The 27936-nt window shown below is 45.2% G+C and overlaps 6 protein-coding genes across 6 annotated transcripts; 3 read left to right on the forward strand and 3 right to left on the reverse strand.

The window, feature by feature from the left end:
• Window positions 1–1088: 1088 nt before the first annotated feature.
• On the forward strand, window positions 1089–11184 carry Dab (DAB adaptor protein). The gene is made up of 9 exons (XM_018006119.2): window positions 1089–1629; window positions 1732–2381; window positions 2443–3160; window positions 4079–4354; window positions 4418–7526; window positions 7589–7683; window positions 7843–8529; window positions 8594–8723; window positions 8786–11184. The coding sequence occupies exons 1-9, from the start codon at window positions 1518–1520 to the stop codon at window positions 9858–9860; spliced, it is 6852 nt and encodes a 2283-aa protein (XP_017861608.1). The 5' UTR covers window positions 1089–1517; the 3' UTR covers window positions 9861–11184.
• Window positions 11185–11326: 142 nt separating this feature from the next.
• LOC108612328 (uncharacterized) lies at window positions 11327–12133 on the forward strand. Its single transcript, XM_018005206.2, has 2 exons — window positions 11327–11596; window positions 11775–12133. Exons 1-2 carry the CDS (start codon window positions 11585–11587, stop codon window positions 12075–12077), a joined length of 315 nt encoding a protein of 104 aa, XP_017860695.1. The 5' UTR covers window positions 11327–11584; the 3' UTR covers window positions 12078–12133.
• Window positions 12134–12185: 52 nt separating this feature from the next.
• On the reverse strand, window positions 12186–12790 carry LOC108613003 (uncharacterized). The gene is made up of 2 exons (XM_018006155.2): window positions 12704–12790; window positions 12186–12646 (listed from the first exon to the last, which is right to left on the reverse strand). The coding sequence occupies exons 1-2, from the start codon at window positions 12710–12712 to the stop codon at window positions 12326–12328; spliced, it is 330 nt and encodes a 109-aa protein (XP_017861644.1). The 5' UTR covers window positions 12713–12790; the 3' UTR covers window positions 12186–12325.
• A 703-nt stretch (window positions 12791–13493) lies between these two features.
• PGRP-SB1 (Peptidoglycan recognition protein SB1) lies at window positions 13494–14495 on the reverse strand. The gene is made up of 2 exons (XM_018006149.2): window positions 14374–14495; window positions 13494–14299 (listed from the first exon to the last, which is right to left on the reverse strand). The coding sequence occupies exons 1-2, from the start codon at window positions 14423–14425 to the stop codon at window positions 13776–13778; spliced, it is 576 nt and encodes a 191-aa protein (XP_017861638.1). The 5' UTR covers window positions 14426–14495; the 3' UTR covers window positions 13494–13775.
• Window positions 14496–15188: 693 nt separating this feature from the next.
• Window positions 15189–17513, reverse strand: Dbp73D (putative ATP-dependent RNA helicase Dbp73D). Its single transcript, XM_018006125.2, has 3 exons — window positions 17355–17513; window positions 16457–17295; window positions 15189–16398 (listed from the first exon to the last, which is right to left on the reverse strand). The coding sequence occupies exons 1-3, from the start codon at window positions 17375–17377 to the stop codon at window positions 15248–15250; spliced, it is 2013 nt and encodes a 670-aa protein (XP_017861614.1). The 5' UTR covers window positions 17378–17513; the 3' UTR covers window positions 15189–15247.
• A 2192-nt stretch (window positions 17514–19705) lies between these two features.
• On the forward strand, window positions 19706–24923 carry LOC108612985 (myrosinase 1). Its single transcript, XM_018006131.2, has 4 exons — window positions 19706–20029; window positions 20762–20963; window positions 23080–23973; window positions 24256–24923. The coding sequence occupies exons 1-4, from the start codon at window positions 19956–19958 to the stop codon at window positions 24751–24753; spliced, it is 1668 nt and encodes a 555-aa protein (XP_017861620.1). The 5' UTR covers window positions 19706–19955; the 3' UTR covers window positions 24754–24923.
• The last annotated feature ends 3013 nt before the right edge of the window (window positions 24924–27936 follow it).

The raw sequence follows: 27936 nt of genomic DNA on the forward strand, positions 1-27936 counted from the left end.
ATAAGGAGTGCAACGTTCACTCGGTCAAATGTCAAAAGTCAGCGCATGTTGTAGACTTGAAGGACCCACCCCGTCTACTACATAATTGCGCTGTGACCGGTTTAAAAAGAGCTGAAAAGGAAGACACGGAAATACAATAACCTTCCCCTGTTTCGAGCTGCCTTTAGCGCAGACAGCAAACCGCAGCCATTAGACGTTACGCGAATGTAAACAACCCGTTAATATTAGCAACCATGCAAACGCTGCGGAAAAAAACAAGTCCTTGTAAATGTAAGTTGCACTTGAATTTGATTAAAAAACGTCATATATTGTGATTTAAAGCGTATCGATAACCTAATCATGTAGACGATGGCGCACGATAGGCGTGTCTGATCGTGTATGCGTCACTTAACTGACAGCTGGTGCGCCGGCGTCGCTGTTGCTGCTATAAACTCCCTGCTCCCTTTTGGTACTCTTCCGTTCACTCTCTACCTCCTTAGGTCACTTAGCAAACATTCTGTTGTCTTAAACTAATAGTTAAGCTAAAAAAGATTTATATATTTATGTATGCATTCTGTTGTTGGTTGAATTTATCATAGTCAAAGTAACATTGTATGTATTATCTTATCTAAGACAAGTATGTTTACCTGCGCAAAATGTTGCATGACGTGTCTGATCACTTTGGGGTGACTTGGGCAGCAGCTGCTGTGCTGCTGCTGAAAATTGTGATTGTTTCCTGTGTTCCTCACTCTCACCCTCTCCGTCCTTCCTAATAATTATTATTATCGATAACAAGTCTACATACCTGCTCCAGGTTTTGCATGACGTGATGGTCTGATGGTTGTTAAGTCACTTACCCGACGACAGCTGCTGCTGCGCCGGCGTCGCTGCCACCGCTGCTGCTGCTGTCGTTGTCGGCAGGTGGTGCAGCTGCGTCAAGATTTTTAGCAAATAACAACAGCGCGCGCGTTCACTCTCCAACTCTCGCTCTCTCACTCTCTCTGCCTGCTGCCGCTCTCTAAGCACACATTTTGTTGTTGCTCATTTTTGCATTGAATATACTGCACAATAATAGTAAAATTCCAGTGCCTTTTATGTGTGCTCGCATGTGTGTGTATCTGTGCCTGTGCGTGATTTGTATTTGTGCTCTGCTCTGCCCACTCCCACAGCAGCGACCGCAGCATCTCGCAGTTCGCAGTTCGCAGCGCTGTCGTCATTCATTCATTCCCAGAGCGCGAATCGCTGCGGCTGCGAATGCGGGCGCATTCTCGTATTTTGTTTCTGTTTTTCTTCCGCCAGTTTTTTTTTTAATTAAATAAAATACGTCGCGTTCAAATCGGTTTCATTTGTTATTATTGTTGGTGCTTGTGCGCGTTGTTGGCCTTTGTCTGTGCGCCATGGAAATGCCCTGAATGTCACTCAAACAAACATAAACACACACACACATACACAGAGGGGCGCAAGCAAATACACAGATACACACCAATACATAAGCACGAAGGCTCAGCATGTTCTGAGCTGCGTTTGTGGCTAATAAAATGGTCAAATCGCTGGTGTCCAAACTTCAAGCATCCTCGAATCTCTCGTTGGCGCAGACTTTTGGTATTGGCAGCGGCAGCAGCGGCGCAGAGGAAACGAATTACGCAAAACGTTTGTTTGTTTTTCCAGCAGATACACACACACACACACACATACACACACACACTTATACATAGGCATGTGTATACTCATGTATAAATTTGCATTTTGCAGATCGGAATGATCCCGGCCGTTTCTTTGGCGATGGCGTCCAGTTCAAGGCCAAGCTGATTGGCATCTTGGAAGTGGGCGAGGCGCGTGGCGATCGCATGTGCCAGGAGGCGTTGCAGGACCTGAAGATGGCCATACGCGCTGCCGGCGAGCACAAGCAGCGCATCATCATCCATGTGACCATCGATGGTCTCAGGTTGCGCGATGAGAAGACCAGCGATTCGCTTTACCATCATCCCGTGCATAAGATCTCGTTCATAGCACAGGACATGACGGATTCGCGTGCGTTTGGCTACATATTTGGTTCGCCGGATAGCGGACATCGATTCTTTGGCATCAAGACGGACAAGGCGGCCAGCCAGGTGGTGCTGGCCATGCGCGATCTCTTCCAGGTCGTCTTCGAGCTGAAAAAGAAAGAGATCGAAATGGCACGCCAGCAGATCCAGGGCAAGACCATGCACGATCATGCCACCCAACTGGCCTCCCTGTCCTCGCTGAAAGCGAGCCACAACGAACTCGCCTCCGGCAGCAGCTCCTCTGCCGCAGCGCATGCAGCTAATCTGAGCATGCTCGGCGGGAACTCCTCGAATGGCGTTGGCCTAACAAGGCTGGGGGTCAATCTGGATGTGAGCAAGAGCGGAGCAGCCAAGGAGGTAAGCGACAGTTGAGTCTGCATTTCTCTTCCACCATTACTAACCTTTGCTCGCTTTGTAGATCTCACCGGAATCTGTGGCAGACCTGGTTGATCTGGAGCAGGAGCTGACCTCGTTGCAGCGTGGCATTAGCCAGATGGAGCGCATTACGCCCAATGAGCCGGGCACAACTCAATCCGGCCATGGCCTGGCCAAGTCAGCCAGTGAGGATGATCCGTTTGGCGACTCCTTCATCTATGTGCCCTCGTACAACATCTTGCCGCCGCCACCCGAGTCCGGACGCACTCGACACAAGCAGCAGCAGCAGCAGCAGCAGCAACAGCCCAACAAGACGGCAGAGAGCGCTGCTCTGGATACGCTGCTATCGCCAGCGCCTGGTGCGAGCGGCTCACCGGCCACGTTGCAGACGGCGGATGATGATGATAGTTGGCTGCATGAGCTGCAGCAGCAGAACGATGTCTTCGATACCACCAAGGTGTCCGCCACGCCTACGCCCATGTCAGCTGCCGCCGTGCTCGGAAGCATGCCAATGGCGCCGTTGGCAGCCAGGGAATCCTCAGCCACGCCCACGCAGCAGAGCAGCGACATCTCAGCAGCGTCCGCAACGGCAGCAGGAGTAACTGCCACAGCTACGACAGCAGCAGCCATCGATGTGGGGCTGAGTGCGTTGAGCAGTTTAACAGAGACGGAGAGCGCAGCCAATGGGACGACGTCGTCAGCGGCAGGAGGAGGAGGAGGAGGAGCGGGAGCGGGAGCTACAGCTGCAGCGGTCATGTCGGGTGAGTTGCTTACAAAATCGAAGTTCGTTAAGAAAAATGATTGCCATAAGAGAGCTGCCATTCACAATGGATGCAAGGGGCGAGGGTCGAGGGGTTACAGGTCAGGGCTTACAGCCGCGACAATTGTCAACTGAGACTCGAGCAGATGAGCTCAATGAGCCGCAGTCAATTGGCTGCGTTCAGCGAAATAGCGAAATACTACACTAGCTTAAACAGCGAACAGATATCAGTTTAAGGCGTGGCTGGCGCTGGGCGGGGCTGTAAACTGGCATCCATTGAAAGCAATAAAAGAAAACAGAAAGAAAAGAAAGAAAATTCATTTAGCAAACGAATCAAAATTGCCCGCTGTTAATTCATTTACAAGCGCTTTCAAATTTTATTCAGTTAACAGCGGCAGCAGATCATTTACATTTTCTAGTCTCTGTTAAAACAGAACGTTATTTTCCAATACATATTAAAATTTAAGATAACATAACATTCCAATGTAGTTATAGAGCCATGTTAAACTGTTGAGTGTTAAACTTGACAGGAACTGCAGCCTGCAGGGGACAATAGCTGTAAACTATTAATTAGCTTAGCTTCCCAAGTCCCTTAGATCCTTCCATCCAACGTGGCTGCGCAGCTCTGTTAAAATTGAGATTTAATAATAAATAAATGAGTAATACTAACCCATAAGACAATGCTCCTTTTGTTGTTTCTGTTGTTGTTTTTGTGCATTCAATTTGTAGTTAGTCTTGATTTAAAGCTCTTCAGTTGCATTTTTCTCTTGAGTTCTCTGACACCAATTGCACGCCTTTTACTTGGAGTCTCTGCCAACAGTGACTGATGCAAGTCTCCCAATCTTTCTCTCTCTCTCTCTCTCTCCATTTCTCTATCTCTGTCTCGCTCTGCTTCTGTTGAAATTGTGTGGCTCGCCAGATGCGTTCACAGATCTGGATCCGCTGGGCATTGGGCGCACACGGCCCTATGTCGATAAGAAATATTTCTTCCAAGAGCTTAAGAATCCGCCCAAGAAGCTGCTGAAGGAGCTTGGCTCCAGTCAGGGCGATAACTTTGACGATTTTCTCAGTGGCAGGGATAGTTCGATCTTTGAGGAGAGCACCACAGCAACAGCTGCAACAGCAGCAGCAACAACAGCAGCAATGACAACGACAACTACTAACACAACAGCAGCAGCAACTGTTGCTGGCTCAGGTACTGACCACGCCCATGAAACAGTCCCGACTACTAACACAGCTAACATTTGCACTTGCACAGGTAACGCCGCCAGTTGCAGCAGCAGCACCACAACAACCACAACTAACCCACTAATAACCACCGCAAGCCTTGGGCAACACCACCTGCTACTAACAAACAGCTCCAACAGCTTCCGTTCCCAGCCAAGTCCCACGCCCCCGCACCAAGCGCAGTCCCAGTCCCTGTCTCTGTCCCAGTCGCATTCCCACTCCCAGACCCAGACTCCGTCTCTTTATCTTGGCCAAGTCGAAGACTTTTCGGCTGCCAAACTAAAGCTAATGCTACGTCAGAGTGCAGCCCTGTCCAAGCCTATTAACCAATCCGTCAACTATTATACCACAGAGCCGACGATCACCAATCCCTTGGAGGAGCATCAGGATAGCAATCCCGTGCTGCTGCCACGTGACACCGATCCATTCTCACCCACGCGTAAAAAGAGCGATCCGGATCCCTTCCAGGATGGCGATCTCTTTGCCAAGCTGGACGCCTTTGAGTTCGATGTGCCACAGCCAGTGGCCAGCACAGCAGCGCCAGCTAGTGTATTCAATGGTCCACTCCAGGTGCAGTTGCCGCCAGAGCAGCAGCCGACGCAGTCTTCGGAGAGCTGGCAGGCGGACATCTCCCGGCTGGAGCCTGCTCCGCTGCCCCACAGCAGCAGTGTGCGTCATCGACCAACGCCCGTGGCCAGTGTCGTCAATGTGGGTGGTCCTCTGGATGTCATCTCGAGCATTAGCAACAAGAAGATGCCGCATTTATTTGGCCAGGCGCGTTTCTCGAAGCGCGGCGACTCCGCCAGCGGCATCGGCTCCAGCGTCAACATGCGCCGGCTGCAGGAGAGCGACTCGCTCAGCGAGAACGAGGCAGCGCCAGAGCCGCCGCCACGGCCGGACTCCACGCCCTATGCTGAGCCGCCGCCGCTGCCGCCCAAGAAGCAGTTCAGCGATCTGGTGATCAGGCCCTCACCCGCAGCGCCACCTGTCGGTCGCTACGAGTACTTGAACCATAGCAGCAATCAGCTGCGCCGCAGCGCCGATGCACCGCCCATTCCTCTGCCTTCCCGGCGCGTCGGGCGCTCTGATGGCAACTTTCCTGGCCCGGGTCGACCACGCAAGCCAGGCCACACCGACGACGATTATCTGGCGCCCCTGGGCGGCACGCCCCCGCCGCTGCTGCCCCCGCCCACGCAGAGCAGCAGCAGTCGCGCGAGACCACAGCGCCAGGCCTCATTGGGCCGACCGCAGGACATCTACGAGAACAAAGCCGAGATCCTGCAGGCCCAGGCTGCCCAGGCACAGTCGCAGAAGGAGTCAGCAGCGGCAGCAGCACTAGCGCCAGATATTACGCTGGCCCAGCTGCTCACGCTGGGCATGGATGAGCTGGCAGTCAAGCTGAATGTGCCCGCCAGCAAGCTGAGCACTATGACCCTAGTGCAGCTGACCGCCTACCTGTCCGAGTTTCTGCAGGCGAGCAACGACCAAACGCAGCCCAAATCCCGGGCGAGTCCCGCCCAGGCATTGCAGTCACCGGCTACGGCCGGCTCCTCCTCCGCCGGCACGGCAGCCGTGTTCAAAGTCAACTTTGACCAGCAGACCTCGTTTGTGGCCAAGTTCGATGATACCTTTGGCGAGGATGTGGGCCAGGATTCCTTTGTGGCCAACTTTGCTAACTTCAACGAGGCGCCTGTTTGCCCGGCCGTGCCAGCTGTGCCGGCTGTGCCACCTGCGGATCGGTATGCGGTCTTCCGAGAAATCATCGATCAGGAGCTGCAACAGCAGCAGCAGGAGACAGATCTCATGGGCGACCTAACGCCGCCGCCCGTGGATGAGACGCAGCAGGAGCAGCAGCAACAGCAGCAACAACCACAACAACAGCAGCAACAACAACAACAGCCGCTTGCTCAGCTGGACATTGATGTGACTGAGCTGGAAATGGAGCCGCCCCCGCCCAAGATAGACACCAAAATCACCGAAGTGGTGGCCCAGGCCAAGGATCGCTATGCAGCGCTGCGTGACATAATTCTGGTGGAGAATCTGTTTGACAAACCGCCACCAAGCGCTGCTCCAGCTGTGGCCACTGCTGAGAAGGATCTGCTGCAGGACTTGTTCAGCGATGAGTTCAACGAGGATCAGGACATTCGCCAGATCATGGACAGCGGCCACGACAGACGTGGGCTCGTCGATAGTCGCGGCCTGCCCGCCGAGCCGTCATCCTCGGCGCTGACTGTGGCCGATGATGATGACGACGACGATGAGGATGCCGGCGGTGAGAGCAGCATGGATAGTAACGAGAAGGATGCAGAGCCGGTCAGCGCACAGGATCAGTACGAGAAGCTGTCCACCAGCGCGGAGAAGCCAGAGTTCAAGTCCGAGGAGCTGCTGCCCCCTAAGCAGGACAACAAATTCCTAACCGTGATCAGCGGTCCGGGCTGCGCGGGCAGAGACGACATCGAGATCGATGAGCTGATGCAGCGTGCCATCTCCAATCTGTCGCTCGACTCACGTGATCGCACCTCCCCGGCCACATCCTCGGCGGCGCCATCTCGTGGGCCGCCCTCCCACAGTCTGCACACTCCCTCGCAGTTCAACGATGTGAGCACCTCGCCAATTCCCCTGCAGAAATCGCCAGCGCCCATAATGAGCCAGGCGGCTGCCTCGCCAGTGCCCTCACAGCTCTCGGCGGTGTCCCAGCTAATCGACACGGCCACCAAGCAGATGCAGGGCGACCGGGATCGGGACCGCGATAAGCCCTCCTGGGCTACCTTCGATTCACCCAAGATGTCCGGCCCGTCCACTGGCAGTGGTAAGGGCAAGGCACGTCTAACCCTGCCACCGCCACCCGCATCCAATACATCGCAACAGGACACCGCGGAGTCACCCTGCAGCTCGGATCCGCGCGACGATGCCGGCGGCTGGTCCAAACAGCAGCAGCAGCGTCGCTGGGCCAAAAAGGAACGCCAGCAGACGTCCTCCTCCTCGCGAGATCTTAGTCCTTGGGATGATGAGACGCCCGAATATCTTAAACAGCAGCGCCGCAATCTGCCACCGCCTTCGCAGCTGGCACCGCATCCTCATGCACATGGCTACTACATGCGACACGCTCGACGTCTCAACTCCTGCGACGAGGATTACGAGTAAGTGCCAAAATCCTATGCCAAAGTGGGCGAAAATTATTCCTTTCTACTTTCCATTTCAGCTACGATGCTGAGCTCTGCGCTCGCCGCGATCGGGAGCATGCCCAGCGCAAGTTCAAGCATGGACTCTCACGCAGCAGGGACAACTTTGAATTGGGTATGTTCCATTGCAAGCATTCCCCTTATGCCACTCAGAGATTCTGTTCCGTTACATACGTTCCTTTTCATTCCTAGTATTGCCTTCTCTTTAAAGTACTCCAGCTTGCCCCTCTTCATTTCCTTCACTCATTTCATTTCTTCAATTCTCCCTTTCCAGATTCTCCCAGTTGGTATCATCATCCGGCACATCACACCTGGTCACCGCAGGAGATGGAGCAGGGTGTGCGTGCTCGCTCCTTTGAGCGCAGCGCCTACGAGCGCTCCAGCTATGGTCCGCCAGCGCCCTTATATGATAAGCGTGGACAGCCGCTGCCTCGAGATCGGGAACGGGAACGTTCCAAGTATAGGGAACGTGAGTACAGAGACTATGCGCGGCCGGGCTACGAATTTGAGTACGAGAACGTCTACGATGAGCGACGATCGCCCATGGGAATGGGTTATAAATCACGACCCGACTATATATACGAGCGGGACAGCAGGGACAGAGAACGGGAACGGGAGCGAGAGCGCAAGTCGTTCGATCACGAGAGCGTCGAGTCATTTGAGAGCTCGTCACGACGGCGACGCAGCTTCGGCAGTGGCGGCGATGTCTACGGCAGCCTGGACAGCCGGGATGAGTATCGTGAGCGGGATCGGGAGCTGAAGACGCGATCGCTGCGCAAACCGGCCACGTCATCCGCAAAGCTGCGGGTGACCGGCGACATTGACTACGAACAGGACTCGGAGCAGGACTTCCAGAGGCAGCGCAGCCTGCAAAGACCCAGTCAATTAGGCGCAGAGGTGGTGCCAGGTGCGCCACAGCGTCTACGCAAGAGCAGCGGCTCCAGTCCATGGGATGGTGAGGGTAAGTCAAGACCTTTAATTGATTTATTCAAATATTGATATCAACCTGCATCACATTTCTTCAGAGCCCGCGCCGCCTGGACAGAAATCGTGGAAGCGACCAGCCAGCGCTGCAGAGACTGAGCGTCGTTTGGCGGAGAGTCGCCGGGCCGCAGCCTTGGGTCAAACGCCCTCCGATGGCGAGAAGGATCGCAGGTATGTGGAAGCCGGAAGTGCATGCAAAACTGTTCCCAACTCACATCTAACATCCTTCACAGATTCCGCAAGAAGACGCGAGCACGCAGCACCAAGGATCTGGCCACAGTCGGCGCTCGCTATGGCAGTGGGCGTGGCGTGCGCGATAATTACGACTACATCAGTTGCCAGCGCAACGACGATGACGACGACGACGAGGATTATGTGGACGACGAGCCGCCCACAGATGAGGATAAGTTCGAGCGCCTGAATCGACGTCGCCACGAGATGCACCAGCGCATGCTGGAGAGCGAGCGCCGGCAGCAAGAGCGCCATGCGCCCACACTGGCCAAGCTGCCTGGGCAGAACCGGCCACGTGGCGCCAACAGCGATTATGGCTTCGTGGATAGCTATGAGCAAACACCGACGCCCAGATCGAATGCCAGCAGCACGGCGGTCATGATGAGTGGCGGTGAATCCTCAGCTGGCGTCGGTGTTGGCGGCGGCGGCGGTGGCACAAAATTCAATTTCGATGATGGCTTTGAGTCGGATTTCAATCAGAGCTCACCACCTCCAGCGCCAGCAGGCACTGCATCCAGCTGCAACTCCACGCCAGCTGGACTCATTTCGACCAGCAGCACGGTGGGTTCCAAGTCGCTGTTCCGCTTCTCCAACGACTTCTCGGAGCGCGAGAAATTGCAACAGCAGCAGCAACAGCAGCAGCAGTTGCAGCATCGAAATGACAACTTCGATATGGAGGCTCCTGCCAGTCAGACGCCACCCATAACCCAGAAGCTGCGCTTCGACGACAACGTGAAGGTGTCGCAGTTCGATGATGCCGCCTTTGAGGATGATTTCGCCAAGGCCTCGTTCGACTTCGACAAGGAGCAGGCGTCGCCAGCAATGCCCTCAGCCTCCAGCCGCAAGCAGAACATGCGAAGCAGCAAGCTGCAGCAGCGCCAGGAGCTGATCAAAAAATCCGAATCGGTTAATATATTTGCCAAAAAGCAAGAGGATCCCTTCGAGGACGATGAGTTCTTTAAGTCACCCGACGAACAGCCGCTGCCCGGGCAGGAGGAGCAGTCCAGCAATGCGGATGCCAATAAATTCCAGTGGAACGAGGACAACAATTTCGCAAAGTTCGATGAAAACATGTGATTTGATCAACTCTTTGCCAAGGCCTCATGCAATAGCAAACCAGCACTCGCCGAGCAGCCAGAGAGCGATGGCGGCAACTATGCCGAGATCGATGTCATCAACGATGGCGACTTTTACTACCTGACCAATCTCAATCACTACTATCAGGAGCAGCGCCTACAGCAGCAGCAGCAGCAGAAGCAGCAGCAACAGCAGCCGCATGACTACATCAATGTGCCGCAGCAGCAATCCAAGTCCACATCCACCCCGAGCAGTCCTTGGCACGCGGCGAACGATCAGCAGCCGAAGCGAAAGATCAAGCTGAAGCCGTTGCAGCTGCTGCGCAAGCCGAGAAAGTGGAAACTGAAACGCACCTTTGATGAGTTCGTCAAGTGTCTGATCATAGCCTCGTCCGAGCACGTCTACGATTACGATGTGCTTTGGTAGAGCAAGTCGCGTCCTCGTGTCCCCCTGCCCTCTGCAGTCCAATTCAGTAATTGTCTGTCTGTTGGTCTAGTCAAACTCATTTGCCATATACATACATATATTTTAGACTAAACAATAGACTGTGATCTTATGTACATGCTTTTAGCCTACGGACCTCCTTTGATTTTTGGTAAACCAAACGACTTGCGCTGCCCGAGTCTATTGACCGCTAGATGGCGCTCCGACGAAATATGAATTGCTATTAAATGAAGTCGAGTCACGATTGTATATAAAGCAAAATTGAGAGATTTGCAACTATTTCAACCAACTAACCTAGTTATTTATGCTAAATTTAATTCGATAACAGTAACGACTAACGATTACGATAACTAATAGAGCGTTTGTTACGTACATTAACAATATTTGAATCCAAATACTCATCCTCTAAGTAACGAAAGCAACTAATTAATGCCTATGCTAAATGTCGTCTAGCTTAGTGTTATATAAATATACATACATACATATGTATTATCATAATTATCATCAACAATAACTATCCAAAGTGCATCGTCTAACACATACCATACAAAGTGTAACTAGCCTAAAGTGTTTATTATTTAACTGCATACATACATGCATACATATAGACGTAATTAACTGCATACATACATACATACATAAATACATATTGAAGCGCCTATAACAAACAAATCGAACAAAACTGATCGATCAACAGGTAACTCACGTAACCCAAGCAGCTATAAACATATTGAGATATTACACGAGATATTTATACGAATATGATTTACATTTATACGATACGAATACGAATACAATAGTTATTATAATTATTATTATGATTATTATTATTAATATTATATTTGTTCTATCAATTAAAAACGTGAAGCGAGCATATAAAACAAAAAGAGTTTTATTATATTTAAAGATTTATTTTTGTAAACTAAATATGGAAGAGTCAGTAATATCTACATTATACATATAGATATTTTTTATCAAGCAATTTAGAAATCGTATTATGTCATCTTAAGTTCTTTTGCTTCATATTTTGCATATACGTTTTATTTGGAGCTGCATTTGAGTTTCGCTCAATCCGAGTTTATCCAAATTTTGACAAAGCCATGTCGTAACCACATCATCTATATCAAAAGGCATGCAATTTGCCTAATGGTTCGACCAAATACGTCCAGATTGAGCTCTGCGGAACTGCAAGATCTTTCAGCTGTTATAAAAGCCAATGGCCACATCAAGTCTTTGCACATTCAACATTCGTAGTCTCTCACGGGCATATCCTTTACAACATGCAGCAAAAGGTGGGCAGATCCAGGCTGTTGTATATATCCACTTGGGAATGAATATATGAAAGCTAACACTTACTGATATTTGTAATAGCTTACATATACAGATTTCCAATTGGATGTATAACACATCAAGAAGTCGGTATTTTCATCTAAACTAAAATCCTCATTATTCTACTCCGATTCGCTGCAGCTCTACATATTACTGCTGGCCTTGGTAGCGACTCTGGCTGCTGCTCAGCCTGCTACTCTGCTGCCTGCCGCTCCTGGCTTGTCCACGGCAGCCACTGGTTTTAATGGTCTCGCCGCTCCAGGAGCTGCTCCTTTGGCCATCTCGAGCAGCCAGCGCTTGGACTACTTCAATCAACTCAATGCTGCCTTCGCACCAGCTGCTCGTCTGATAGCCACTCCGTCGGGCTTGGCTGCGTTTCCCTCAATTTTTGGTTTTCCACGCTTTGGACAACTGGCTGCAGCCAATGCGCCTTTCATCTTTTAATGCTTAACTATTTAAATTATATATATTATGGGCCCAAATAAAAGTTTTTTTTATCATTTTACTCCTGAATAAATAAAGTTAATAAGGAAAGATGCATTTTAGCGAAAATTTTAGTCTTTAGTATTTTATTTTATATATTTTATGTTTATCAGAGTACATAATACTTTATGAGTTTGTAAAGTTGTTGTATGAGTGGTAAAGTTGTCGATTATCACAATAATATATTTATATATCCCTTCTGCCACCCTTTACCAAACGCTCTTATAGCCATAGCCATAGGCGGGATAGCTGGGATAGTAGCCATAGGAATAGCTATAGCCGGGATAGGTATAGGTGGGGTAGCCGCCGCTGTACTTATAGTAGGTATTCGGATAGGACGTCCAAGCTGGCCAAGCTGTGGTCGTCGTCGTTGGCACATAGAAGCCATTGTAGTTGCGCGCCACAAATTGATGACTCGCAGCCACGGGAACCAGAGCCGGTGCCGGAATGGCTACTCCAGTGCTGGCAGGTAAAACGCTGGCCTGAACCACGATCGCAGCCAGCAGCAGGAGGAGGCAACTGAAAATGAGCTGCAAATAGTGCATTAGCTAAGAAGTGCTCCACAATCGTTTTCCTTCTCCACTCACCAGCTTCATTTTGTGTAGTGTCTGGCGAGGATTTGCTGTTGCCGCTGGCTAGCTGTTCACTGTTCCATGTTGTCAGCAGCTTAGCTAATTATATACCCTGCCATTACGTCAGTTGCATTGCATTTGCTTTTCAAATGCAATCGCCCATTTAAGGAGCTGAGCCCTTTTTCGTCACCCATGGCTGAGCCCATTTGGGCCGAGTGCAGCTCAAGGCCAGCTCATTTGCATTGCTTAAGCTTGGCTTGATGACACAAGACTTCTTTAAGATTGGATATACACATACATATGTATGTAATTATATAAAATATGTATATTTTTTAAATTTCTTTATATGTACATATATTTTTTAAATTTCTTTAACAGCTGTTCCAAATACCAAATATTGAATAGCTGCTCATAAATATTTGCTTTCAAGAGAGATCTTCTAATATGATTATGAACAGCTAAATAAATAATTCCATTGCAATTAATTCACACACAGAACATATAGGAAAACGTGCAATTAATTCAGCAAATAGGTGGATGCTGATCATAGCATATTCTGTAGAATCGCTCAGCAAACATGCTCTTTCTTTTCTTTCTGAGGTGTTAGTAGAACCATAAATAGATTCTACTGTATCAAGTTAAAAACAATTTGTTTGCATGTTCACATACATATGTATTTAAACAGCTTGCAAACACACTTAAAGGTGAAATTCTAAGTCTGACGTCTGAGCTTCTAAATAGTCAGAGATAGATTCTGAAATTGCAATTTAAAGCAAGATCTAATCAATATAAAGTTCTAAATATATACTAATTTTTATAGCAAAAGTATATTTTGAGCATAGTTCAAAGAGAATCGTATATAAGGAATTAAGCTATAAAACTAAATTAGCTCTGTGAGTCTTTTAGAATTCATAGTAATCCATATCATGAGATGGGATTAAGTTCTAGGCAAGATTTCTGAGAAATAGAATCCAAGTACATACTAATGTTTATGTATATATACTATAGTATTTATTTCTTATTTAATATGTATTTTTAAATCTACTTAAATACGTAGTCCAGTCAATATCTGGAATTCTCTAAACCTCTAAATCTCTTTCCAGTGCGGCCACGTCTTAATTTGATTGTAGAGCGCAGTGCCGGGACAAGCAGTTGCCTTGGTCTGGCGATGGCCGAGCAGGGTATAGTCGCTCCTCAGATAGCCACGTTGCTTGGCCAGCTCAATGAGATCCTTGGCATTTTGCAGCATCTGGGCGCTGGGCGCGTTGCTCTCAAAGTTGCCAATGAAGACAATGCCAATGCTCTTGCGGTTGTAGCTGGGCGCATGGGAGCCCTGCAGCCCGAAGCCGCGACCCTCGTACACCTTGCCATCGCCGGCCACAATGAAGTTGTAGCCGATGTCGCTGAAGTTGCGCCGGCCCTTGTGATCCGACTGAATGGCCTTGATCATGCGCTGGCACTGCTGTGATGTGGTGCATCCATTGGGATTATCCGAGTGATGGATGATCACGTATTCCACAGCGCCATTGATGCGCGAGGGCGAACGAGCACTCGCTGCTCCCCAACTGCTGCGCGGCTCAATGGTCAACGCCTGCGTCGTAGCGCACAGTGCTATAAGTTATTAGAGATTTGGCTGATTAGCGAGAGCTCCTGAGAGGCGACTGACTGTTCATGTGATTAATTACCGAATGTGGAGAGCGCTACAATGGTCAGAAACTTGATTGCTGATGTGTTCATCTTGTTGGCTGTTTAACTTTTGAGATTCGCTCTGACTAGCGAACTGTTTAAATAGCCCGATAAGGGCAGCCGGAGGTACTCTATTTTGCTAGAGCTTATTTGTTAGGCTAGTAAATTACAACACATCCCAAAGTAGATCATATTTTATTTATTATTACAATTTATATCGATATCTTTTATGTATTTATAAATTTTGCATTTATGCCCTATTTATTACTATTTACTTTGATAAGCTAAATTCCAAGCTTAGCTTGAAAGAGTATTCAAAATATGTTATGCTTTGTCACATTTTCTTTATGCTTTCGGTAATGTACCCGTGGGGGAATCACTTGACTCTTGACTCTCTCACAGTGATAAGACAGTCATACATAATATATTTCAATACATTTGAACTTTTAGCTATTCATATAAATATACTTTCAGTTAGCTCTATGTAACAGGTATTTACCCAAGACCCGTGTTTTTGCGTTTTTTATTGTAGCTCTCGTCATTTTATTGCATTTCTCCAAGTCATCCATTGCCAAATTCACATGTTGCCATACGAGAATGTTGACAAGCTTGCATGTTGCCAAAGTCTTAATGTTCCCAAACGCAATTGTTGCGATGCCAATCACAAGTGTTGCAAAGCGCAAATGTTGCCAAGCGCATGTGTTGCCCAATAAAAATGTTGCCAGACACAGACTCATTCATATTCTGCCTTACTCTGGGATTACAAATCTCTATAATTTCCAGTTTCTATCAGTAGATAAGATTCCTTTATAAATACATTTTATTATAGATTTACGTTTATTGAACATTCCCTCACGACAGACTTTTACATATTTACTCTTTAATGGGTTGGCGTTTAGTCGGCTTCTGGGTCTTTATAACGGCATGTTTCGTCGTCTTTTTCACCTTGCTCTCTTGGACACCCACCTTGAACTGAAGTTTCTCCATGAGAGTCATCTCCGCTTCAGGTTTCTTGTGCAAATCTGCTTTGCGACTAATGCGCATTTTCTGCACCTTGATGGCGCTCTTCTTTTTCTCTTGGCGCAAGCGCAGCAGCTCCAGAGCACTCTTGTAGATGGCTGCATGTTCGACTTCAATGTCCGGAGAGATGATTAGCTCCTCGCCCATTGATTTGCCTACTTCGTTGAGCATTTTCTTAAAGTTCGCCTGATCCTTGTCCGTGAGCAGCGTTATGGCAGTGCCTTTCTGGCCAGCACGCGCCGTACGACCCACACGATGTATGTACGTCTTGATGTGACGCGGCGCCTCGTAGGATACTACGACGTCCACATTTGGCACATCAATGCCTCTAGCCAATGCATCCGAGCAGACGAGGCCGTGAATATTGCCACGAGCGAAGTCCGAAAGGCGATGGCCTCGCTTTGTTGCAGACATTTTGGCGGATAGCTCTCTAACGCGTATCGTCGAGTCCTTGAACAGATGAACGAGCACACAGGCCAAACGGTTGGCTGTGTCGGCACTGTTAGTAAAGCACAAAAACCGTTTCCAATTATTTAAAAGCACCATGGCATACAGCGTAAGTGGCTTCAGTCGCATTTCCGTCACGCAGTACTGTTCCGTTAGTTCCGCAGGCGTTGTATATTTGCCAATAAATGTACTGGTCTGATCAGGCAGTTCTGCGTTGTCAAGTGCAGGCTGTAAAACTGGCATAGTAAGCTTCGTGGTAAAGAGCTTGGGCTGGAACAGACGCAAGTTCTGCAGCTTCTCAGGATCCTGGGAGAGCGTGGCCGAGAAGAGCAGCTTATGCGGCTGCTTACCCCAACTATTGAGCAGCTCCTGGTAACAAAGCGGCGCCTGCACACCGGTCAGCAGTTGATCAGCTGTCGAACGGACATGAGCATCCAGATGATAGAGCCAGTTTTGGAAGACAGCGTCCATGATACGATCCGCCTCATCAATGACCAGAAATTTTAGGGACTTTAGGCAGAAGCCCTTTGTGGCATGCAAATGATCCACCAAACGACCTAAAATAGTAACATGCGAATTAAAGAATCTTGTAAGGCAGTTAATTTCACAACTCACCTGGTGTAGTGACCACAATGTCCACCTTGGAGTAGTAGACACCCTTATACTGTTCCACTAGCTTGTCCTGCTCATCCTCCAGGCGATGCTGCTTGGATAGCAGACACACCTCCAGCTCTGTCAGGCTGCACAGTGCGCTGAAGACTTTATACACCTGTAAAGCCAACTCTGCTACAGGTAACACCACTAAGGCGCGTACTTTGCATTGCACTCGCTTGGCCAACAGCTGGACAATGGGTATGGCAAAAGCCAAAGTCTTTCCACTGCCTGTGGGTGCCGAGACGCAGACATCCCTTGGTCGAAAAGGCTCGGGCTTAGCTTGCGCCTCCAGTATCCAAGGAATAACGGCAATCTGCACCGGAAAGAGACGTTTGATCTTCATTTGCTTTAGTGCACTGCGGATGTATTTCTCCAGGTAGGGCAGCTGTTTAATGGATGCGGCATCTGCCTCCGCATCGGCACTGTCAGCTGCTTTCAAACCTCCTTCGATAATTGTGGGATGTGCCAGCCAGCTTGGCAATACCATTTCCACTTTTGGTCGTTTAGCCGTTGAGGAATCCGCTCCGAGCACTTGGAAATCATGCGAAGGCTCTTCCTCCGTTTCTTTGGCGTCAGCGGATGCTGTTTCTGTCTGTTGCTCTGTTGCATTTTCTGTTTGCACTATTGTTTCTACAGCTTTATCTGATTGTTCTGCTTCTGGCTCTTTTACTGTCGCCTCCTCGATGTTTTTATGTTTCCGTTTACGCTTTTCGGCTTTTTGCAGAAGCTTTTGCAAAATTTCATCTTCATTTGCCGCCTCGCCACTGCCCTGTGCCAGTTTACTCTGATCCTCGGTGTATCTGTGAATATTAATTATAAATAAATTCGCATGTATTACAAAATAATTAATTTTATTTACCGATTTACTGTGAATAATTCCATTTTATTCAATAATTTGTAAAATCCGCGCACGTGTTGCCAGTTGTTTACGTTTTGCCAGTGCAAAGTATCGACTTCTAGTATCGATACTCAAAAAATCTCAATTAACATCGATTTCATGCATGGCATATCGATAAGTGAACTGATATTAAATAATAACGGCGCGCTATTTAAAAAATACTCATATTGCATCAGTCACAATTATTTATATTTTATGATATTTAACTCTAATTAATAAATCAACATTAATAGAATATAATTAATATCACTCACCACTGGTTATTTCAAGTCTGCATGCATTAACTGAAACTATTCATATTCCAGATAATTTCATTTTTATTTATAACTATAAATTTGTAATATTCCATTTAACTAATAAAGAATGTTACTATATATATAATACGAAATTCAAATATAAATTGGCTGAACAGCGTTTGACACAATATACTAGAATAATTAACGTTTCTATTAATAAGTAAATATTTGTAGTTGTATTCGTAGTTGCCTTTACCAAGGGAAAAACATTTTTAATTAGTATATATGTATGCTTATGGGTTTTTTTTTTTTACCGTCAGTATTGACGTGTTTACTGTATCGATGCGTGTATTTAACTATCTCAAGTTCTGCGCATGGTGATTTTTTTCGCGTTTGCAATTATGAGTCATTCAAACCAGCTTCCACTTTAAGACGTCTTCACGTGTGTACCAAAAAAATCACAATCTTTGGCGACAGCACTGTATAAATAAACAAAAAAAAAACCGGTTGAATAAATGCGTTGAGTGCGTTGAGTGCCAACAAAATAAGACTTGGCTAGTCCAAATGATCATTAATCACTGCAACAGGTATTAACATAAACTCAAACGATATGGTAATCGGAGAAATTTTGCAAATATTCATACAGTTTTGCATTCATTTAATCGCTGATAGGAAATTTTTTGATTTAAAAATAAAATTGTTTAAACTTGATACGTTTTGGCAAATTACATTGAATTTTATTCTGTATACAGTTGTGAGAGTAGGCGTGGCAGTGGGTTAACGGCCTGAATGACTTACATTAAAAGAATGTTTAAGTGTGAAGCACGTATATTAAGAAAAAGGCTAAAAATAAATAAAAATACAAACTTAAAATAAATGGAGTATTTATAAAACCACAAAATGCGGCAAGCTCAAGAAATCATTTAACAAGTCAATAAAATTATAATTGAATTGCAATTGAATTGAATTATTGCCAGAATTTATTGAACGATGCTATTTTCATTCAAAACATTAGAGTTAAGAATATAGCTAAAAATACAATTACAGCCGTCTAAAGCTATTTTCGTTTGTTAAATTTAGCTGAGAAGTTGACCTTCAGCTGACCTCGCCAATCTCGCCTATCAATCTACCCTAAGTCTCTCTTAAGTTACGTCATGGTTACTAAATCCTGTTGGCCTGTCCTATTAACTCTACCACTTCTTGGTTAATGTGTGGCTTAAGCTTGGGAAAACCCAGCTCAAGCTCTGCAGCATCGACAGGTAAATGAATAGTACTCATATATATTATGAGCTTGAATGAGTCTGTTATTTTTGTTTGTTGGCCTGAAGACGTAGAAAAGTTCTCGACTTCTGCGCTATCTCAGCGATAGGGAAGTCCGTTGATTGAATTGCTTTTCAACATGTTTTCTCATTCGCTCGCTGGCTCGCTCACCTGTGCTGATGCTCCACATACTGTTTGTTATCTGAGCAACTGATGTAGCTATCTGTCACTTGTTCAAACAGAGATCTGTTTCGCCTGTTCCCGAATAAAAGGCAAATGAAATCAATTGGAAAAGTGTGAGAGACTAGAAAATTGGCATAACAATTAGATCTATGGCGGCAGCTATTCCATATTCAAACCGAATTTGAATATCAAGTACTTCATACTAAGAGCTATAATTCAAATTAATTTATTGTTTATGCTTATAGATGCGAATGCACGCGAAATTTATACGGAAGAGTGAGAGAGAGAGAAAATAAAAAACCAAAACCAGATGATGACAAATTTAAATAATTCCATTGGAAACGCAACGCCCATTGCGTGAATCGTCGCTGTCGTCGTCAGATTGGGGATTTCTCGTTCATCTCACTAATCCAGCAGGCTACCGGCAAAACACAAAATAACAGAAACAATAAAAATATAACTAGCAACAGCAACAACAACAACAACAACACGCACACCTGTTGCCGCTGAGCGCAACTCGTTCGGAGGTGAGTTTCGAACGCTCGTCGATTTGCGTTTTGTTTTGCTTTTGTTTTTTTTTTTTTTTTTTTTTTTCATCTCGTGAGTCGTTCTCAGCGGGCGTTCATTGTGCTTTAAATGCTAGGATATAAAAGCAGCCGCAATCATTCGCTAACGTTTCGCTAACGGGCTCAAATCACAGCCAAAAACAAAACTTGAAGCGCGCGTCAAGTGGGGCAGCTCGCAGAAGTCAACGGAATATTTGAACGCTGAAGTTGCTGCAGAGTTGTGTCAAGTGTAGTGCAAAGGATCAAGTGTGAATCTGAATACAAAATATATATATAATAAATACAAATTAAACATAAATCAATAAATATTAGTTATTATGTGGCTTAAACTAATAAAACTAGCGCTCTTTGCTTTGGTGTTGGAGCAGAGCCGTCGCTGCATCGATGCTGCGTAAGTTAATCTGGCATTAATCGAGGCTTAGTTAAACACAAAATTAACTGAAGCTTCATTTGAATTATTTACCATGTTCACGGCTCAATATTGACCTTCATTTTGTGTGTAAACGAATCATGCTGCTTATCTGCAGCTGCATCAAATTTTTATAGTCATAAAGTGCAATTGTTGTTATTAATTTAAATTTACCAAGACATGACTTGTTCGTAAATTATAAAAATGAACATGAATGAACATGTAAATGTATATGAATTTTGTCATATTTATTTATTTATTTTTTGTCTTACAACAAACAATTCAGCTTGGCTGGTTTTATTTCAAAGAATTTGCAACATATTTAACAGCTCATTGCCAAAACTTGAACTTCATATAGGTTGATACCAATGTATGTATGTATGTATGTATGTTGGTCTGTCTTTATTTATAGCCAGATAAACTGGTCACATTTTGATTGTCAAACCTTGTTAATTTGTTGACAAATCAACCAAAACCCAAAAAGTTGTTAAATAGAAAGGTCGCTAAGAGACCAATTGCAATTCAAAAAGTAAATGTTAGGCTAATCAGATAGAAAACAAAATTTGGAAGTTCCAAGTTACGACAGTTTAGCAGGAGTAGCAAGGCAAAAGAAAGGGTAAATACATACATACACACATACATACATTTCTATATACATATATGTACATACACACAACTTATCCAATTTTCTTCTTTGCTTGCTTTTGCCAACAGTACCGTGGAAAATCCAGCGAGCAGTAAACGACATTTTCCTAAAGATTTTCTCTGGGGCGTTGGTTCGTCCTCATATCAAATTGAAGGTGGTTGGAATGCAGATGACAAAGGCGAATCAATCTGGGACCATATGACACACAAAAGTCCTGAGAAGATAGCTGATCAATCGAATGGAGACGTATCATCGGACAGCTATCATCAGGTGAGGCATACAGACAATAGCTTCATAAAAACTTCTAATTTGAATGATGGTGGCATCATGGCTCAAGGGTTAAAGTTGAGGTAATCGAACTGGAACTATAATAATAATAATATGTAGTAGCGAAGCGGACCTATCATACTTCATTTATACAGCTACCTCGCCCACACTTAAACTTTTCCTCAGCCACTGGCTTAGTCATTAGCAATACGCATTCAATTCATTAATCAGCGTAATAATCTGTGCTGAAAACAAACGCTGAGCAGCTGTCTGCCCTCCCTCTCTCTCTCTCTCTCTCACACGTGCTAACTGAGTGCACAGGTGTTTGATTTACCTGTGTCACTGATTCCGATTTATGTCCGATATTTAATAAACTATGCAAATTCCGCTCAGTCAGCTGCACTTTGTTCTCATTTTTGTTTGTGCTTTGTGAGCTTCTACTGACATCTGCAAGTTAGTTGAACTAACTTTAATAACTACGACAAACGAACACTAAATGTCATGCTCCTTTGATAAATTAGCGCTAATTGGCTCTATCAATGCGCTGTCTCGCAGATTAAATACTTGAGTTGGTTTATGAATTGGTATCTAATGAATGGGCAATTATTAATCCGTATCTACAACTGCTCAAAATTACCATAAAAATGTATTAAAGCTAGAGTTAATCGCAATTAGAATTTCGAGTGAATTAATGGAGAGAATTTAGAGATCTGATTTGCAAAGTTGTTAAAATATAATTTAGAAAATTTTATGCAAAAATGTATGGTGATTAAATTAATTAAATATATCTCAAAAATGGTAATCTTAATACGAAATTCAAATATCCCTAATCCTCCCTGATAGATAAAAATTGTGAAGCAAATTCTGAAGATTGAACCTACACAGAAATTAATTAGAGCTAAATCTTGAAAATACACCAAATACAGATTACGAGGAAATGCTTGGAATTCCTATGCTCGTTCTCCCTATAAAGAGAGCATATTGGTTTCATTGAATTTATACGTTATTGACGTTCAATACAAACTTGTGTGTTTTGTCTAATATAATAAAGTGTTTCTTAGCAACGCCCACTTTTGGCGTGCCAAATCAAAACTTACTTTATCTTTTACGATATAAATATGATTATATAAATATTATTTACGGTGGTCTTGAGGCAAGCGATTAAAAATTTGAGATATATGTCCGAGTGTATGCCACACCTGAATTAAAGTTTCTAAATTATTGTAGATTCGATCGATAGGGCGTGGTTGAAACTATATCTATATCTCTCACTTCGGAACAAATTGTGCAATTCATTAGCAGCTCACCTGCTCTAGAGAAACACCTATAGATTATATGGTACGATTAATGGGGCGTGGCATATCTGATTAGAAAATATAATGGACAGTTCTTAATCAACATTGGCTACTGGAAACTGGCCTCAGATCGTATCCTGTAGCTAAAACTAATCAAAAATATGTCGATTATCGAATGCCGATTAGAATCTTTCAAAAGCAACTGCCGATTTGGTAGATGCTGACAAAAAGATATGCCAGATATGCTAGATTCCGAGCAGAGGCGGTCAGGGTTATTCTCGAGTATATAAACAAAATAAATATGAATATAAATCTGAATGTGAATATGACTATGACTATATGAAACCTGCTTCGAGCTGCATTGTGCACTTGCGCTGCTGGCAATGTCATCGGGCATGTCAAGTGGAGATTACAGTGGGATTGAATGAGTGCCAAGTCGTCTAGCTTATATTTAATTAGTGATACGCCATGCTGGCATAATATGCCCACTTATGCCACTTAGAGCCAGGTGTTTAGCGTACTCACCTGAAAGGTAAACGCCCCTCCCGACCATTGTCCGGGCCGTAGTCGTAGGCCAACAGCTACCGTAACGAATTGTTGTATCAATGCGAAAACACACAAAATTAGCCAGATTGTATTGCAGTTGGCAAGCAGAACAACAAAACGAATCAAATCAGATCTCACATCCAAGCCAAATGACCATATGGTGGTTTGCATATGTCGCCAAACGGTTTTGGGGTCAACTGGTTTTCTTTTCGGAAATACTTCAGATTCTTGACCACAAGTCAGCCTAACGACAATCGAACAATTCTCTTTAATTGCAGTGGCAACGCGACGTGGAAATGGTGAGGGAGCTGCATGTGAGCACCTATCGCTTCTCGCTGTCGTGGCCCAGGATAATGCCTGGGGGCTATATGAACCACGTGAGCACGGCGGGCATCAAGTACTACAGCAACTTGATCGACGGCCTGCTCAAGTATAACATTACGCCCATGGTGACCATCTATCATTGGGATCTGCCGCAACGGCTGCAGGAGATGGGCGCCTGGACCAATCCAGAGATAATACCGCTGTTCAAGGACTATGCACGCCTCGTGCTGGAGATGTTCGGCGATCGCGTCAAGCTCTGGACGACTATCAATGAGCCGTGGCATATCTGCGAGCAAGCCTACGGCGTCGACTTCATGGCACCCGCCTACAACAACCCAGGCATCCCCGCCTACCTGTGCGCCCACAATCTGCTCAAGGCCCACGCCGAGGTGGTGCACATGTATCGCGACGAGTTCAAGCACCGTCAGGGCGGACGCATTGGCATCACTCTGGACACATCTTGGCCGGAGCCGCGCGATCCCGACTCAGCTGAAGATCGCGAAGCCTCCGAGCGTGCCATGCAGTTCTATGTGGGCTGGTTTGCTCATCCGATCTTCTCGAAGCACGGCAACTACCCCAAGGTGATGATCGAGCGCATCCGCAATCTGAGCAAGCAGCAAGGCTTCGGAGCACGGTCGCGTCTGCCCGAGTTCACCACCGAGGAGATCCATCGCATCAGAGGCACCTCCGACTTCTTCGGCATCAATACCTACACCACCAACCTGGTGACACCCAACGGGCACAACAATACTGGCAAGTTTCCCATACCTTCGTTCAATCACGATATGGGCGTCGTCGAGAGTCAAGCTGGCGTGGACTGGCCCGGCTCTGGATCTGTGTGGCTTAAGGTAAGTCAGCTGCGCATTATAATTAAGTGGGGAACGGGTCACGAGTCGGACTCGCTAATTAGCTGGGATGAGCTAATACCCAAGTGGGTTGGCCACAATTAGATTTATACAGTAAGTGAATGATGGACATGCTCGCCAAGGGTGGCTCGCCACTACTTAGCCAAGATTAAAATTGGGGTGGATCCCAGCCGAGGGTGGTGGCTGTGCAGGTGCGCGAGTTCAATGAACCACAAAACAGATTTACCTACCACAAACTCCCTTCTTCATCTCGCTCCCCCGCAGGTCTATCCCAAGGGCATGTACAATCTGATAATGTGGATACATCGCGAGTACAATGCACCGGAGATCATTGTGACTGAGAATGGCGTCAGCGATCGAGGCGGCCTGGAGGACTATGCCCGCGTGGACTACTACAATCTCTATCTGTCCGCCGTGCTGGACGCCATTGAGGATGGCGCAAATGTCAGTGGCTACGTTGCCTGGAGCTTGATGGACAGCTTCGAGTGGAAGGCGGGCTTCACCGAGAAGTTCGGCCTCTATCACGTGGACTTCTCGGTGCCCGAACGCACGCGCACTCCGAAGATCTCGGCGCGTGTTTATGCCAACATCTGCAAGACAAATGCCATCGACTGGAGCTACAGGCCCACGCTGGACGAGAAGCAGCTGGTCGTGGCTGCCCGTCTGCCCGCCGAGCAAAGCTCAGCTGCAAGTCCCGCTACCCTAAGCTGGAGGTTAGCCTTGCTGTTGGGCGTGGCAGTCTGCCTACATCGAAGAAGCTAAACTCTCTATCTACACAAATTGTTGCAAAGTATTTGTACTCATAGTATTTAAGTGGAATGTATTGTGTATATATGTATATGTATGTATATATGTGTGTGAATGTATATTTAGGAAAGATAAATCCAAATTAATAATAAACAATTGTGATATTTGCAAGTTATTCAAATGGATATTAGATTTTTTTAATACCTGACGAGGAATGTGCTCGAGCCAAGCCAATTTCAATAGATGATATCACAGCTGAGCCAAGTTAAGGAACTCGCAGTTGGCTATAATAATAGAACATAATAATAATAAAACTGTAAGAGGTGAAGCTTTATGTTATTTGAGTGATTTCGAAAGTGCCCAGAACTGTGGAGCGCTCAAGGACAAGTTCTAAGCTTTAGAGCAGAAAAACACGTTCAGGTGCGTCGTGGCTAATCGATTGTTAACAAGCTAAAAGCAAAGTCATGGCCACATATCAAGTTAGGAGCAGGCTTTCTACAGCGACACAATCGACTTGGACAGATCGAGAAGTCAAAGACATTTTCCATACGGCCCATCGAGCAGTCCAGTGTTTCCGCCTAACTAAATCATAAATGCAAACAAACTAATTCGGCCCAGCCTTTTGTCTGGGCATTAGGCATTATCTAATATCCATTCACCATTATCCACAGCACAATGGGCCCCGAGATCAGATCGTGTTTATGTAATACCCCCATAGATCAATGCTTGGGCCACAGCTGTTCTCAGGGCCCAGAGCTCTCCACTCATTTAATTGTAGGGGCGTCTGGAGCTGTGCGCATGAACCTGAATAATAAAACACATTTTAGCAAAAATGAATTAAATTAATAATCATGATAATCTGTGCATATGCGATATATGTAGGCAAATTGTCTAGAAATGATCCCGAGTTATGGTTCTGGCTGTAGTTTTGAGGCTCTAGGCTAATTCTCATCGTTTCTTTTCATATGTCACATCCGCTTGCAGTCAACAAATCAACAGTTTTGCTTTCAATACACGATAATGACATTGTCTTCGTATGTGTGTGTGTATTGTTTGTTGTGTGTTTGTTCCTAGTTGACTTTCAAAGCATTTCAGCTGACCAGAAATAGAATCAACGCTCGAGACGGAACCAGAACCAGTTGCCTTTCATTTGGGCAGCTCCTACAGCATTCAAACTCTTTTATACCCAGCAAACAAACTGGCAAAAGGCGTATATAAGACATCACAACAATCTAACTGTTCAATTCGACAATAGTTTGATTGATCTAGGCGATGGGCAAAGCCCAGAAATAGATGATAAAAGTGAATATTCAATTTGCTAGACATATGCAAGACTAAATGACTATTACAATAACAATATAGTTATAAATCTTAAAGTTCAAGTTAACAGCATATCTAACAGTCGGTTAAACTCAACTGCAATGCTTTTGCGCTTCTAATTTATATGCATTTCGTTAGATTTATTGTTTCGGTCACACGAAAAGTTGGCCATAAATTAAATAAATGTAAGTATACCTACATATATATGTATATCGTATATTTATATGTGTATGTATATACACAACTGTAAGTGAAAAGTAGGAAAACCGCAAAGTGACAAACTCAACTTACAGGCAATGTCAATGGCAGTAGGGGTTCAGGCAAAACTTTAAACAGTCTCGACCTCAGCTGCACCTGCTGGCAAGAGAGTCACGAATCATATATGTGTATATAAATATATCTAGATATATGTACATACTTATAAATATATAATCAGCGTCTGGAGCATTATTTGTCTGAAGTGTTTATAAGGCTATATAATGCATGGCAGTTATTATGTTAACGAATTATGTCATTTGTCTTTAGCTCTGTCTAGGTGCTTCTCTCTCTCTCTCTTTCCCTCCTTCTCTCTGATGACATTCTTAGCTGTTGTACAAAATAACAGTCAAAACAGTTAATTTCGCTTATCTCTTATCAACTAGCAAGCAACAAGCAGTTTGCTCAACAGTTTTTGAAAACTTGTTATTTAATTAAAGAACTCTGCCACAACAATGCAGCCGAGCATCTCTGTTACATCAGCTGCTGCTTTACAAGAGAATCTCGCTGTTGGCTAAATGAAGTGAAACTTTGTTAAAAACAAACACAAACAACAGCAATTGGCAGGCCAACAAACAAGATGCGGCGCACTGCAAGTGGGAAAACTTTTTGCGGCTGATGAAATTTTACAAGTGCTTTACATCAGTTTTCATGTCGGCGAAAATATTTTATGCAGCACGAACTGCTGCATAACGAATGCACGAACTGTTGCAGAGGCAATAAAAACGAGATAAAGTGGGTAAATAATAAAGAATTTTGCTGCCAGTTGAATTCTTTAATTACATATATTACGAGCTCTAATTATTTTGTTAATAAATCACTTTAAAAGCTGTCTGTTACAATTCGAAAATTTGTCTGTTAAGCTCTGATGCCTAATAATGTAAAGGGAATTGTATTTTAACTTAACATAAATGCTGCGCTTGAAAGTATGCAACAAAAATTTTGATTTCAGTTATTTTAAAATCGATCCCTAAAAGTAGGCAATTAATATATTTAAAAACATAAAAATATATAAATTAAGAAAAACTAAATCAAATTGATAAAAATAGGTGAAAATCATTTATTATTTTTGATCAGTTCTATAAGAATTTTAAATACAGGAAATGAAATATTTGTAAGGGCACATATTAAAACAGATGACAAACTCCGCTCAGTTTCCGGCCTCTAAATCCTGTTCCTTGGCTGCTTAACTTCTCAACCTCTCAACTGTCCGGCAGCTGCTTTTGGGTCACGTGCTTGGCAGCCTCTGCTGAGTCATTTATCAAACATTTATAAGACCTCATTGCACTTATTGAAAATTAATACGGATTAAATGCCACAATAAAGCAAAAATCAGCACACATGCTGCATGCAGGCCAACCCAACTGGCACGCCCTCGATAAACCGTATTTAATCCTGCGAACAGTATACTCAAGCAGTAGTCAAACAGCTGCGCAGCCAAAACGTGCTGAGCGCTGAAAAACTATTGACAGCACTAGCAAGGATTAAAGAAATAAATAAATGATTAACTGCAAACAGGGGGAAAGACCATAGAGTACAGATCATCAAGCAGAACAGAATAGATTAGATCTGCTGGCTGGCAGATTTGTTAAATATAGAAAAATGATTTTTCAATAGCAACAA

Source organism: Drosophila arizonae, chromosome 4 (genome assembly GCF_054131065.1).
Source record: "Drosophila arizonae isolate 15081-1271.41 chromosome 4, UAZ_ARI_1.0, whole genome shotgun sequence".
Lineage (NCBI taxonomy): Eukaryota > Metazoa > Arthropoda > Insecta > Diptera > Drosophilidae > Drosophila > Drosophila arizonae.